Source organism: Protobothrops mucrosquamatus, unplaced genomic scaffold (assembly GCF_001527695.2).
Source record: "Protobothrops mucrosquamatus isolate PMUCROS unplaced genomic scaffold, P.Mucros_1.0 scaffold39, whole genome shotgun sequence".
NCBI lineage: Eukaryota > Metazoa > Chordata > Lepidosauria > Squamata > Viperidae > Protobothrops > Protobothrops mucrosquamatus.
The window spans coordinates 919,083-933,977 of NW_015386421.1; the positions used below are offsets into that span (position 1 = coordinate 919,083).

At 37.4% G+C, this 14,895-nt stretch overlaps 1 protein-coding gene across 1 annotated transcript; it reads right to left on the reverse strand.

Annotated features, from left to right (window-relative positions):
- Positions 1-404: 404 nt before the first annotated feature.
- On the reverse strand, positions 405-14,445 carry CCDC17 (coiled-coil domain containing 17). The gene is made up of 14 exons (XM_015811339.1): positions 14,168-14,445; positions 13,234-13,377; positions 12,866-12,922; positions 11,146-11,269; positions 9,563-9,722; positions 8,836-8,958; positions 8,159-8,292; positions 7,603-7,731; positions 6,216-6,442; positions 3,333-3,418; positions 2,817-3,032; positions 2,010-2,232; positions 1,607-1,717; positions 405-623 (listed from the first exon to the last, which is right to left on the reverse strand). Exons 1-14 carry the CDS (start codon positions 14,351-14,353, stop codon positions 462-464), a joined length of 2,082 nt encoding a protein of 693 aa, XP_015666825.1. The 5' UTR covers positions 14,354-14,445; the 3' UTR covers positions 405-461.
- Positions 14,446-14,895: the final 450 nt, after the last annotated feature.

Sequence of the window (14,895 nt, forward strand, 5' to 3'; positions counted from 1 at the left end):
TACTACCCTACTGAATTGAAAAGGTGCCTGTAATCTGTGTAGCACGCAATTTGCATAATCACCTTGTCTTCCCCATCGCATCTCTATTTAAATCCTACATCAGGTTACACATGCCCCTGATGGTGTGCTGTGGCACTCAAAGGCTGATACCTTTAGTTAATCTGGAAAAAGTACTACGTACTTCACCAGATTGCCTGATTTTTAGCTCAAAGAAAAGGGTGCGCCATTAAGATTTGAAATATAATGTTTCTTTACTTTTGATGTGTACTAAGTAGTTGCCAAACTGCTGAATATAAAGTGAAGTATATGTCTTATTAGAAAGATTTTTTTTAATTTATTATAACAGCTTTTTAAACAAACCACAAACAGGGCAGGGGCAGGGAGCTATATTTCTATGCTGATTTGTTTTAAAATTGAAAGGAAAGAAATCTTGGAGGGAGAAAACAGTTAATCCTCCTTTTTCACCTTTCATTAGTTTTTAGCTGGACAGACTTTTCTTGATTAGGAGGAGGGTCAACTAAACCAGTGTAAGGAGAAGCAGAAAAGGACAGGCTGGTGGGGGCAGGATGGAAAGAATGCTGGGTTGGAGGAAAATCGATAGGAGGCGCTGTGGAACTGGATGCCTGTGTAGGAGAGAAGAGAGCATAAGAGTATTATTGTAAGCAGCATGTCGATAGGAGAGCTGGTCTCCTCTCAAAAAATAAAATAAAATAAATGTAAGTCTGTTATCTTTGCTGTAACAAACCAATGCACTTTAACTCTGAAGATTGCAACTCTGCTCAAGAGCTTACAACTTTATTGTTTCAAATATAAATGTGGAGTTGCTGGCTTTTTTCAAGCTTACTACCTTAAGTTTGTAAACGCTTCTTCTCTTGGAAAGTGATATAAAATAATACAGTAGAGAGGTTCTTTCTACAATAGATGTTTCCTAAACATCCTTATTGCTGAATACAGCCATGGTCCAACAGAATGATATTTTGAGTCTTCCCGTTTCATACTAACAACCACTACCGAGTTTTCTGTCTCAACACATGCTTTTTATATTTTCCAAGCAAATGCATGGTCATGCTCATTGTTGCCTTTTTGGCAAATGGGGAAGGGCTCACTGTCTAAAGAATATTTCAGTCTTCCCCTAGCACAGAAATTTGCACTACCAGTTTGGGGAACTAGAGGATTTGAATGGGTCCTCTGTATTCTCCAAAATGGCAGTTCTTGCAATTGTGTGATGCTAGAAGATCCAGTAGAAAGAAAGTATGACTGGGGTAGTTGCTAACTAGGTTAAAAATATAGGATCAATCTGACTCTCTTGACACTTTGAATTAGCAGCATGTCTGGAAAGTGCTCTCCTATCCTATGAATTTGGATATTCGTGTGTATTTGTTTCTCAAAGAAGTTCTCTTTTCAAGTACTAGGATTAGACGCGCATCCACACACAGATGCTTAAAATGCCAAAAAAAATGGGTTACAGTTGCAGCATCAGGAGCAAACTTGAGCATGCATAAATATTTAGAAGGAAGGCAATAAGTAAAGTTTTATGTGCAAAAGAAATTAATTGTTCCAACTGTTCCTATTTGGTATATATTTTGTTTCTGACATGGCAACTCACTGTAGGAGGGTATTTATATAAGGAAGCACTGCCAGGTTGGATGTCAGCCATTGATTGCAAATCAGCATCTCTTGTGTTCACCAGCCGCAAATAAAGCTCAGTTTTGCCAACCTGAGAAATTAAAGGGAATTTTATATGATCAGAACAGACAGATGAATGCAAACACGATGGGTTGAGCATATATAATTTGATACATTGCCAAAGATCAGGTATTCTAAGAATGAATAATCAATTTGAGAATCAGTGGTAGACTGGATGAGATCTGGCAGAGAATCTGTCTAAAATCACAAACACAATAAATACTAAGAAGCTGGCTATGAAAAACTACTGGAATACCTTTTTTATAACTAATAATTGTTTGGGTAGGAAGGCTGTTGCTCTGCTCTGCTCTATTCCTTCTTACCTGGGGCACACCATTCAACTGTTCTTCAGTAAGACTTGGTTTTATAGGAAGTAGTCGTATAGGAACTTTCCAATGCCCACTCATCACTTGGTGCAGGTGGTCAAAAATGTGGATTTTAGCCCATCCTCGGGGAGCCAAATTCTGGATTTCCTGCCCATAAACATCAAAACCTCCAGAAGCCTGAAACTCAGCTACAAGGCTGATAGAGGTTGAAGGAAGGATTCTGAAAAACACAGGAAATCCACAATAGTATGGCCACTTTTGATGAAGGATCCGATGTATGTCTGTTTCATAATGTGCTGTAGCATAGACCATGACTTTTAAGAAAATATACACAGTTAGTGTAATGTTACCTCCTAAATAGGAAGAAGCAGAATTTAGCAAACCTGAAACTGGATGAAAAGAAGTCATTTTGTGCATATTTAGATTACATATTGTTCCCAGTGCAAACAAGCCGAAACTTTTCAAAAGTTCTTAGAATAAATCTGACATATTAAAATAATACTACAAGGTATACTAAACAATCTATGGTACCTCATGAATATAGCCACAGAACAGAAATGACAGTAGTTGGCACTCAGTTGGAGATATAGAAATATTAAATAGCAATACTATATTATTCGATATTTTTACTTTGACAGCCTTTAACTTTACTTTGTACTGCTATTAAGAAAATATTTTTCTAGAATTTAGAAATAATTTGTACAGTTACAAAACCATAGTAGAATTGCCAACTGAATGGCTGTCCACACAATTACTTGCTGATTAAAAAAGATGTGACATGATGGAAATAGCTTGGAAGTTCACCTTGGGACTGGCTGTCTAGCTGCTAAGATGGCACAGCACGCTCTTTGCCTGTCCATCAGAGACTGTGGAGAGTGGCCCATATCAGAGGAGACAATGGGAAGAGGTGTGGACTTCCCTAGTTGCTGCCCATTACGATACAAGCCAGAGACCAGGCGAACATGGTAGAACATAGGATCCAATCCCAAAAGAAAATCATAGAATATTACAAAACCAGATCTGTAGAGAGAGAATAGAGTTAGTTAAATTCATAGTATTCCATGTTGCTACTTTTTCTATAGAGCTGGATGAGAACCATCATACCCAAATAGTTTGATCAAAATCACTATATGCTTGGATGGAGAAAGAATAGAAGGATGAGTATATTTACTTCGTGTGAAAGTGGCCACTTGATTTTTTAAAAAACAAAATATTTTATGCAGCAGTGATTTCTAATTGCAACTTATTTAGAAAAGACTGTCTGTACATGTGCATGAATGTCTCTCAGGACTGAATATTATAGGTTACAGTACTACATACACTGGATCATATGGAGCTGGTCCTAGTGTGTCAGAGGGATCCAGAAAGTACTGATTTGTTCCTGCAGCAGATGATCCCATGGGATTCTATAACAAAGAGGACATTTATGAATTTTATCAGCAAAATCCAATTAATTCTTTAACAGCATATCCTAAACAAACATATCCACCAAGGACTTCTTCTAACATGCTACTGTCTGGAAAGATTAAATGGTAGACAAATTGTGGTCTACCCCTCCAGGCACTTGTGAGCTGCGTTCATTACCAGACCCCTGTGATACCCACCCCACTCCATACCTATGAACTGTTTAAAGTGCCCTTGTAAAAAAGCATTAATGGCAAGTTGTGTCCTTTTATTCCCCACATATGCAAGCAGGAAATCCCCCTGCCCACACGCACACAGAAGACCTAAAGCAATGATGGCGAACCTTTTAGAGACTGAGTGCCCAAACTGCAACCCAAAACCCAATTATGCATCGTCGGGTGCCGGGTGGGCATGGCCCATTGGGTGGACATGGCTGCGGTGGTAACGGCAGACTGGGTGGGACTAAAAAGTTTGATCAATCAATTCCAACTTTGCGAGATCTTTTTTTTCCCTCGAAAAGATGAAATTGACTGATTGATTGAACCTTTTTTTTTTTTGTACACGGCGGCAGAGGCCTAAAACGAAAAGGTTTTATAAAACCCAATTGAAGGCCCAGGACTGGGGCGACGGCACACGTGCCCACAGAGAGGGCTCTGAGTGCCGCCTCTGGCACCCGTGCCATAGGTTTGCCACCACTGACCTAAAGTGCCACCTGCACCTGCAACCTTGATAGTACCTGTTTGGAAAAATGCCTGGCTGCAAAAGTATGGTGTTATATCATAATCACACTTTCAGATGGAATTTATATATAGAGATATTGATATCTTCACATCTGAGTAGCCAAACTGTTTTCCTGAAAAGACTAAGGATCAGTAGGATATTTTTCCCCACATGGAGACTGAAGTTGAGAGAATATTTGTTATTACTATTGACTGAATTATTATTTTTGCACTTTGCTGTTATTTGGCAGGAAAGAACAGTGACTGGCTCATAGAAGTCCATGCCTATTCTCAATGCTCTGAAGTTAACAGGATTTAAGATGCAATAGTTGCAAATATCACCTCCCAATGACCCTGGCCTGAGATAATCTCCCCATTACAGGACCCATCATCAGCCTCTCACTGAGGACTCACCCTTGACCCACTGATAATTCACATCTTCCAACGACCCTGACCTGAAGTAACCTACCCATCACAAGACCCATCACAAGCCTCTCTCTGATGACTCATCACAAGACCCTCCCTTGACACACCCACACCTGAAGCCCTTATAAATAGAAGAGCACTGGCACAGACATCCCCTAAACGAAACTGAAGATGTTACCTAACCTGGTAACGAAACGTTTGGAAACCAACCCTCAAGCTTGGAGAACGAACCTTCACCCTCAGGATTTAAGATGATTAGATGGTTGAATTTAAGATGCTTGGCAATGAATTTACAGCAAGTTTTTAAAAGAAGAATTTTTTTTTTGCCTCAGTTGTTTCTCCTAGGTATTACACATAATCTGGATGTAAAAGAAATGAATTTGATGTTGTATTGTTTAACTGCTGCCCGTTTGCTGATAGCTCAAAACTGGAAGAGTAAAGCTCTACCTACAATAGAGGACTGGAGAGTGAAGGTTTCGCATCTTGCTGAAATGGCAAAGATTTCGGCTTATTTGAAGGATCATTCAAATGAACAATTTTTATCAATATGGAGAAGATGGATTGTTTATATTCAAAATAAGCATAGAATGGTGGAATATAGGTTAGGTTTTTAGATAAAAAATTTTTCTCTTTTTATACATACATATATATTTCACCTACTTATGTAGAATTACATTTTGTGGAGTTAGGGATATTAATATAAGGTTACTTTTAGATGAATAGTATCCTGGGATTAGGTTTGGGAAGTCCGGGTGGGGGGGGGGTTTCAATTGTGATGTACTTGTGTTGTGTTTTTTTTTATGTTGAAAAAAAAAAAAAAAAAATTTGAAAAAAAAAAAAAAAAAAAGATGCTTGGCAAGGACTGGAAAAGGAGAACCGTGCCATGTGGAAGAGTTCTTAAATGCAAAACCAGTTCTGAGACATTGAAATTTGGCACCATAATACTTTTTAAGATGAACATATAAATGCAAAAATGTCTTGCTATATTCTTTTTCCTCTTCCAGTAGTTAGTAGGTGTATTTTTCAATATAACATTGAACACATTTTATGGCATGCCATCACTTGAATCAAAAATATCTGTAAATAGGGATCTGTAATTGTGACTAATTATGGCAGCTGATTTTTCAACTCAGCAACCAAGGGTCAGCGGATGCTAAAGCAAATTTGTTGGAAAGAGAAATTGCAAGATTTTCTTGTATATTCCCTGAGGCAAAGTATTGAAATAAGGGAAGAAGGAAGGAAACTATGGGCAAAACTGCACTACAGCCACTCATTGTATAGATTGTGTGTCCTGCTCATTTTTCCAGAACACTGTTTCCTTTACTACACATTAACTGAGAGTTAAAGTTAATGAAATCATCACAAATATGACAGAAAAATATTGTCATAAAAGCTAGAGATCAAAATTTGAATTTCATTCAAAGCCTAGATTCATGATCCATCCACTGAACTTGAGTTGAATTTAGAAAAAAACAAGTCCCATCCTAGAGAAAACTCTGCCTACTTTCTCTGTGCTTATAGGAGCAATGTTTTCTTGCCTTTCTTTGTTAGAAAATATGCATTATAAACAAAAGCACAGCAGATCGTGCAGATCAAAGAGTTCTATATAACTGCAAAACCTCTTTCAAATTTCTCCAGGGAAAATGGCACTCACCATATTTCTAGTCAGAATGGTGGGATCAGGGAATCCAAGGTGAGGAGGAGGAGGAGGTGGCAGAGGTGGTGCTATAGGAGGTGGCAGAAGGGGTGATGATCCCCTTCGAGGCCACTGAAGTTTTCTTCTTTCAGTTTTGTGTCTCAGCCTGCCAATCTCAGCATGTAGCTGAGCCATTTCTGCCATGTGTACTTCTTGCAACTTGTCCAGCTCTAAGTCCAAAGAACCTAATGAAAATGAACAACACACAAAAGCTCATTAAATGTAGCATTGTATCCAATGACGGGGCGTGGAGAGTTTGACACCCATGTTTTATAGGATACTTTGAGGTGCTGCAGCTGCCCATGCTAGCATTTAAGATACGTGCAGACAGAATAACATTGACACATGTTCTACCAGTTTGTCCTTCTAGTTCATTTAACTAGAAACTGTAGAACCATTTACTGGCCTTTACAACAATTCAAGGTAGATTAGATGAGGAAACCAATGACATGTAGGTGAGTTATAGTTTTATTGTGAAGCCGTGGTAATAGAAGTTTGGAAGTCTGAATTCACTCCTCCTTTCTCCCTTTATATTCCTGTGAACTGGGGAGGGGGTTGTCTGAGATATTTACACAGGTTACGTTCTTGCCCAGGATTCAGGCCCCTTTTAACTGATTGTTGCCTTGGCATCAGTTCTTCCTCCTGTCTGTTAAGGCCATTCCTTCATCCCTCTTCAGGCCTTCGGGTAATTTTGATAAACCTCAAGAATAGCTCAGCTCTTAATGGGCTGAAGGATGGCCAGGACCTTTACTTTATATCTCTTCTCTGTCCTACTGATCTAACAATTGAGCTCTTTTTGGACAAAGGCTTGCCAATCTTAAGAACACTGGTAGGCTGGTAAACATGTTCATCATTCTTTTTGTGACCTGGGCTTTCAGAAGATCAATAGACCTGTGTTCAAAAAAGAGCGTCCTACAGCACTGGCGACACAGGAATCAAAGGAGATGTATCCCTCTTTGCCTTTATTCTCCTCCCATTTCATGCATGGACTGACTCTCTGTTTTTGTTTTTTTTCATTTCAAGGCAGAAAAGGGTTGAATGTGCAGTCAACATTTCTCTAAGATAGCATATTTAATTTGGTTCCCAAACTTTACTGCTGCCATGTGTAGATGCAAACTATAAACCAGGGATGTCCAACCTTGGCAACTTTAAGACCTGTGGACTTCAACTTCCTGAATTCCCCACGCAGTCACTCCTGCTATAAACCAAAACCTCTAATTATAAAAATGTCTTCTTAACTCTTGTGAAAGTAATTTGCCCTTCAGCATCTTGTAGACTAATTTGAAAATGCTGGCTTTGTGGCCACTATCTTTACTCAGTTACAAAAAAAGGCTATGAACTCTACCATTTTCCATTCTCCTTCTATCCTTCAGAATTTTCATTTTTAGTATCTCATCTTCCAGACGCTGATTCTCTAGCTCAACAGACAAGAGTTCTGCATCCAAAGTTTTTGAGTTGAGACTATCTTCATATTCTGTAGAGATAGGAAGGAGACTCAATCAGAAGCAAGGAGAGCTACAAGTTGTGACTGAGGAAAGAAGCATTTGCTAAGATTTCAGATTTACAAGATCTATCAATAATTCAGCTTAAAGATTCACACATGCGTAATACATGAGTTTTCATAGGCAAGGTCATACTATCCAGTGGAAGGCAGTTTCCTCATAGACTGGGTTAAGACTTCACGTTAATCTTACTGCAATTTATTTGGTTTTGGCTTACCGTCTTGGATGAACCCAACCATTGAAGTTATAAATTATAGTTTAAGTTTGGGCATGTGGTATAAATCTAGTGATTATCTGTTAACGCTTTGCTGAGCTCAAGAGAGATGCAAACATTCTTGGCTTAAGTGTAGGATCAATATTCAAATTTGGGGTAAAGTTGATTGGGAAAACATAACTCACTTTTCTTTCTACCCCTTTGTTCAGGCTTTGTGCCATTTTTTTCCAGGGCTGAGGCCTCCAGCTGCAGTTCACACATCTGACGGAGGATGTGATGGTCACTGCCTCCATTCTGCAAGTAAGTCAGGTACAGCATCCTGTCAGGAATATGAACAGTCATCATCAAGAATTGTTACAATTTTTTCTCTATTTATATATTTAATAGTTGCATTCCCCAAAAATGCAACTTTTCATGGCACGGAGATAACTTGATGAAAAAGGATGCTTCTGTTCAGTTACTGCATTTCATGCAGCTGCTATAGGGTTTTGGTTAATTCACTGGTCCCACTGGGAATGGAGCTAAGCCTTCTCAAAATAGTAAAAAGTTTGTAATTTCAATTGTTGGAGACCACATTTTGTGTAGAAAATCAATTTAGGACATTTTGTCACTAGCAATTTGTGATATTTTATATTATTATTCAGCCATCATCATGTCAAGAAACATGAAAAGTACAGTTTTATATTGCCACAAGGTAGCTGAGTGATGCTAGAGAAAATGGCCTTAAGAGTTGCAGATGCAGGTTTGCTATGTGGTGGGAAAGTTTTATAGGCAGAAACAATTACAGATATAATAATTCCTATATACTCTGACTTTACAGAAACTATTATACTACATGTTCTTACAGTGTCTTCCAACTCACTGTATCTCAGAAGAGAGGGGCCCAACAGCTGCTGGAAACATCATAGACTTGAAGATGGCGTTCTTGTCCATTTTATTTACAGTGCTATCTGTCTTTCTATTGGTGGTAGACTCTAGATTGCTTCTAAAAATGAAAAAGGAGGCGCTTATTTATTTACTTATTAATTTTTATGCCACCTATTTCGCCTTTAAGGTGCTCAGGGTAGCTTACAAGAAAAATAATTAAAATATTTAAACTATGGAGATTAAACATTTAAAAACAATACAAAAACCAAAATTAAGACAGATGGCATAGAGATGAGGTCTTTTTACCTTATCAACAGCTCCAGAAGTGAGCACCCCTCTCAGAGCCCCAAGACAACTGGCAAAGTTTTAATGCTCTTCCAGAAGGCTAAAGGGGTAGGAACAGTTCTCATGTCTGGTGATAGAATGTTCCACAGGGATGGGGGCCAAAACGAAAAAGGCTCCTCTCCTTGACCTCACCTGTTGGAATTTCTTAGCAGGGAATTGGATGTTATACAAGGGCCTTTTTGCTTTCTCCATTCATTGGTGATGCTTATTTATGTTTTCAAGCACACTACAACACTCATATTACAAATTTCCAGACAAGTCTTATTAATATGGTTTGAACTATCTTTGATGTCCCACATAGTATGCACTAAAACACTGTCATATAAATCTTTTTTAAAATGTGTTCATTTCCAGAGTTCTCTGTCTTGGAGTCTTACCTGTTCTCTGTTGCTGCCTGCAGAAGTTTCACTTGTTCCCTCAGTGCATTCAAAGTCAACTTGTTCTTTTTTTCTTGGGTATTCAGCTCCATCAATAACTCTTCTATCTGAGATGAAGATGAATTTCCTAATTTCAGCTCTGACAGGCGTGTACGAATTTCTAGGTAAATACAAAATGGAACAAATTGGGCTGGAACAACTGCATCAATTAATGCAATGGTTACACACACACACACACGCACACACACACACGCACACACAATATTAGATGTGGAGTATGCCATTTTGCCTTAAAAATATATTGGAATCCTAATCCATTTAGCTCAGAAACACTTTCTACATGTTTCATTAATATATATTCTTCTGGCCTGTTTCTCAGAAGGAGTAGATTGTCAAACGCCAGGAAAATCAGGAGATCCTGACAGTTCAAATGGGTATAAGGATATATTGAAGCTTTATGAGCTCTCTGCAAGAATCTGAACTATCAACGGCCAAGAGAAATTAGCTGGAGATAAGAGTAGAAGGAATTCAAGGTGGGCTGGACTTAGAACTCTTGTGGGCATGAAGGGACTCATGACTGGTGATGCTTTTGACCCCTCCCTTGGGCTCAGCCTGGTCATCTCCTACATAGATCATATATATATATTGGGTATGTCTTTTGTGTTATTTTATATATATATATATATATATATATATATATATATATATATATATATATATATATATATATATATATATATATATATATATATATATATATATATATATATATATATATATATACATACACACATACCTATATATATATATATACATACACACATACCTATATATATATATACCTACCTCTCTCTATATATATATACCTACCTATGGTAGAGTACAAAAGTAAAGAACACCAGGAGAAAAAAGAGACTCTAAAAATATTTAATGGTTAAAACCAACAAGACAATGTTTTAACCATTAAATATTTTTTAGAGTCTCTTTTTTCTCCTGGTGTTCTTTACTTTTGTACTCTACTATGGATCCTCCCAGGAGTCATGGGTATGTCTTTTGTGTCATTTTTAATACCTACCTATATATATATATATACCTACATCTTAATCATATGACAACACTACAAGTAACTATTCAAATGATAAAGTAGTTCTCCATAAAGAAGACCACAGAAAGGTAATCTAACATGCTAGAGTAAAAGTTGGGTTTTGAATTTTTCTTCGTGAAATTGTAATTTATACATGTAGAGATCATTTGTTGCCTTTGGATTGAATAACTCTGATACACCACACTCAAACCTCCTCTTGAGGAGAACCAGGTCTCCTCTGTCTTTTGAGTTGGGAAATTCCATACATAAAATATCAGGTACAAGCATCATTGAGTTGGTATCCTTTGACTAATTGCTTCCTTCTCTTATCTGGTATACATGGCATAATTACCCTTGTGTGCTAGTCTCAAACACTTTTGGCTAAATGAAAGCCCATTTATCCTTCTTTATTACTTTTTTCTCCAATTCAGGTATCTCCTTAATATGAACCAGGAACAAAAGGATGACAATTCAGCAAAATCTCTAATTTTCAACTTACCATCTTTTTGCTGTTCCAGGTGTTGATTGCTAGCTTGGATTTCAGCCAACTGGCGCTCATGTGCATCTACTATTTGCCTTTGACGCTGACAGTATTCTTGCTGGTGAAGTATTTGGTTTTCATTCTAAGAGTCAGGGAAAGACACAAGATTCAAACAGTTGTTTCTTCTACAGCAAGAGCAAGGAATTGTAGTCCTCCAAAGATAGATGCTGAACCTTATGTTCCAACCTCCATCAACACTGACCATGCTGGTGGAATGTCTAGGAATTATAATGTAGCAACATCTGAAGCATAGCACCATTCATACCTAACATAAATTCAATTATTTCAGCGATGGCGAACCTTTTAGAGACCGAGTGCCCAAACTACAACCCAAAACCCACTTATGTATCGTCGGGTGCTGGGAGGGCGTGGTCAATTGGGTGGGTGTGGCCAATTGGATGGGTGTGGCTGTGGTGGTAAGGACAGACTGGGTGGAACTACAAAGTTCAATCAATCAATTCCAACTTTGCGAGATCTTTTTTTTCCCGCGAGAAGTTGAAATTAATTGATTGATTGAACCTTTTTTTTTCTGCACATGGTGGCAGAGGCCTAAAGCGAAAAGCTTTTACAAAACCCAGCTGAAGGCCTAGGACTGGGGAGATGCCGCACATGCCCACATTAAATATTATTAATTAAAATAATTGGCGGTCAATCACTAGACAAAGAAGGTGTATTTTTTAAAATACTAAAAAAGTGAGAGCAAGACACACCTTCCGGTTCAGTATAGAGTACCACATTAGAAGTGAGTGCATTTACATTCTGTTCTTACTTCCTACTATATTTGACAAAAAAAAAGCAATTAGAAAGAAATATTAATTACATCAGCATGAATGCTATATATCTGTCTCCCGGGCAAATGTGTACCCAAGAAAAAGGTGGTATGCATGAAAACCAGATCTTTTTAGTGGTATAGGTGAGGTAGTTTCTTCCATCGCATTGTACTAATTCTTTCAATACCACCTATTCAAGGTCCTGATTAGTTTTTAAATCTTTACTGCAGCCTTAAGAAAGCAAACGTCTTCTTAAGAATCACTTTATTATTTAAGTATGTTTACTGTAATATCCCTCTTTTTACTCTTTTGATTTGGGTGCAATACAGGTTTTATTTTCCAGTTTTGCACATGCTATATTTTGTGATATTTTTATGAAGTTACTCCACCATATAGTTTTGGCAATTATAAGCATATCACCATAATCCAAAATTGAAATAGCAGGAAGAGCAAGGATAGTAATTTGTGTTTAGCTGAAGCCTCAACATAAACTGAATATTTGTAATACATAATACTTACAAAAGTGAGTTTGGAGTAATTCCCCAAGGAACCGAAAAAACATACTATGTGAATTGTGGTTCTGTATTACACAGCTAATTATAAATATTATAATTATAATAATTAAATTATGGTGATAAGCTTGTAATTTAACACCATCAAAATCCACATCTGCCTATCCCACGTTCTTGGGAAAGATTTGAAAAAAATGCCAGATCCAGTCTGAACATCTGGCTGACTGTGCAAGGAATCATAACGATAATAATTTACAAAATAAACTGTAGCCCTAGTCCGACACAACAGAAAAACAGTGCTGCATAGATTTTTCTGAGTTTGTATTCCTGTATGTGTGATGTTATAAATCTCTTTTCAGCCCCCCCCAAATGTTAAATTTTTTCATGTTCATTTACCTGGAGTGTCCGAAATGTTGGAAGTGTGCCTTCAAGTGATATCCTCAATTTGTGGAACTGTAAAACAGAAAAATTACTAAATAGCATACTTCCTTTATAAATGTTGGTTAAAAAAACCACTGATTAATTCATTGCTATATCAAGATTCATACTTGAATACTATTAACTTATTTCATTTATCAGGAAATACCATGTAGTAGCAGTCTGTAGGAGAAATCTGAACTAGATGCTGGAAATTTGATATGCTAAAATTATCCAAAAGCCAAAGTACAGTTTAAAATGTCTAAGTCCTAAATCAGTTAATTACTCTGGTAGAGGTTGATGAGCTGATAGGAGCAGAGTCATCTATGAGAAAGACAAAGGTTTACCTCTTCGGTCAGTTTCTTCAAGGCCTGGTTATCTGAAACTCTTCCATTATCTTCGGAGCTTTGAACTTTATGGACTTGTTGTTCGTGTTCCCCATTCCCCTTGACATGTCTGAAATTGTCTTTTTCTGGCTTTGACACGGGAAGCTAATAATGTTGATCCATTAGATACCAGCAACCAAGAGAGAAAATAAATCAATACTGTATGACCAAGGTACATATTCAAGAAGGTTGGAATGTCTTTTATATATTAGCTATAGGTCCCATAATTGCCAGCCAGCAGTAGTCATGCTATACTTTCAAGAGGAAAACGAAATGTTTGTGAGAAGAAATTAAAAATTTGTCTACTACCACTAGTAGTAGTACTGTTAGTAATAGTAGTAATAGAATAAACAAATGCATGCATCTAATCTTTTCCTAATGCTTGGTTGCAATAAGGAGGTATTGAATGAAATTAATTTATTCAAGTATCAAGGGGGGCTCATAATCATTAGAGTGCCATAATTACAGACATATTGTATATGAGCACTACTACAATTCTCCTCCATTCCTGTGCCATTTTTTCTTCTAAACGTTTTAAAAAACTTATTTTACTTGATGACAAATTTAGCATTCCTATACTGAATAGCTGAAACATACAAGTACTTCCATGTGTTACTCCACTGACTGTTCCTTTGAAGACTCTCAAGTAGAAAATTTGGGTACCTAGAATAAAGGTTTTACAAGGAAAAACAAGACAATTTCATATAGGTGGTTATTCAGCATACAAAAACAAAACAATTTTATCTCCTACTAGTCTATCAGAAAAAAGTGCAGGTATAAAGTGCAGGATTATTATCAAGTCCATTATCAAGCAATCTCCTGCTCTCATCTTCAGGCCAATCAAAGTAACTTTCAAAATAATTTTCATTAATAAAAATCACGCCGTTCCTTTTACCATGCTGTCTGCCATTTCTGTTTTCTTGGGCTCTTTCCCTTTACGCTGTGCCTGCCTGTGCCAGTATTTTATATGCATTGCCATTTCTCGTCCAATGCAGAATTTTTCGGTGTGCTTCTCTAGCAGTCGTCTGGAACGGAACCCCATCTCACAGTTACGACAGTGAAAAAATGCTATATCTGTCATTTTGAAAAGCGTTTCCAGATATTTACAAAGGGTTATATTTATCAGTATCTGAAAGGTACTGGCTACTCATATTTCCTTGTAGGAAAGAACTGTAGTATCATTTGGAGTTTCAGTTGCTATGCTATGCTGGTAGTTATGGGGTGTAACCATCCTGACAAAATAATAGAAGATTGCACATAGTAGTTTGAAATATTACCATGCCAGTTATTACTGTTTATGTTTGTAATTGCCAGGGTTACAATGAGCAGTCTTCCCAACTTGTATCCTTTGGCCAAGCTGGCTAGAATTCTAGAAGGTGCCGTTCCAGTGTGCGTGAACATTATTAGTTTGCAGAAAGCTGACTCAGGAATTTGTAATGGAGGGGGATTTTTTTTATTGGCTATTCTCTGGAAGATGACAATGGTACACATAACCATTGGACAACTAGATGCTTTCGCAGTCCTATTATTTTACATCTAGAATCTCTATATTTAATACTTCAACACTGCAAGCTGGCATGCCTGGAATAGGCATGGGATGACATCTATACTGATAAAATCCAA

Coding starts and splice junctions, on each gene's coding strand:
- CCDC17 (XM_015811339.1), bottom strand. CDS start 14,353: ATGACAGATATAGCATTTTTTCACTGTCGTAACTGTGAGATGGGGTTC. Junction 12,923..13,233: donor TGAAGAAACTGACCGAAGAG/GTAAACCTTTGT, acceptor TCTGTTTTACAG/TTCCACAAATTGAGGATATC. Junction 624..1,606: donor TATATAAATACCCTCCTACA/GTGAGTTGCCAT, acceptor TCTCCTACACAG/GCATCCAGTTCCACAGCGCC.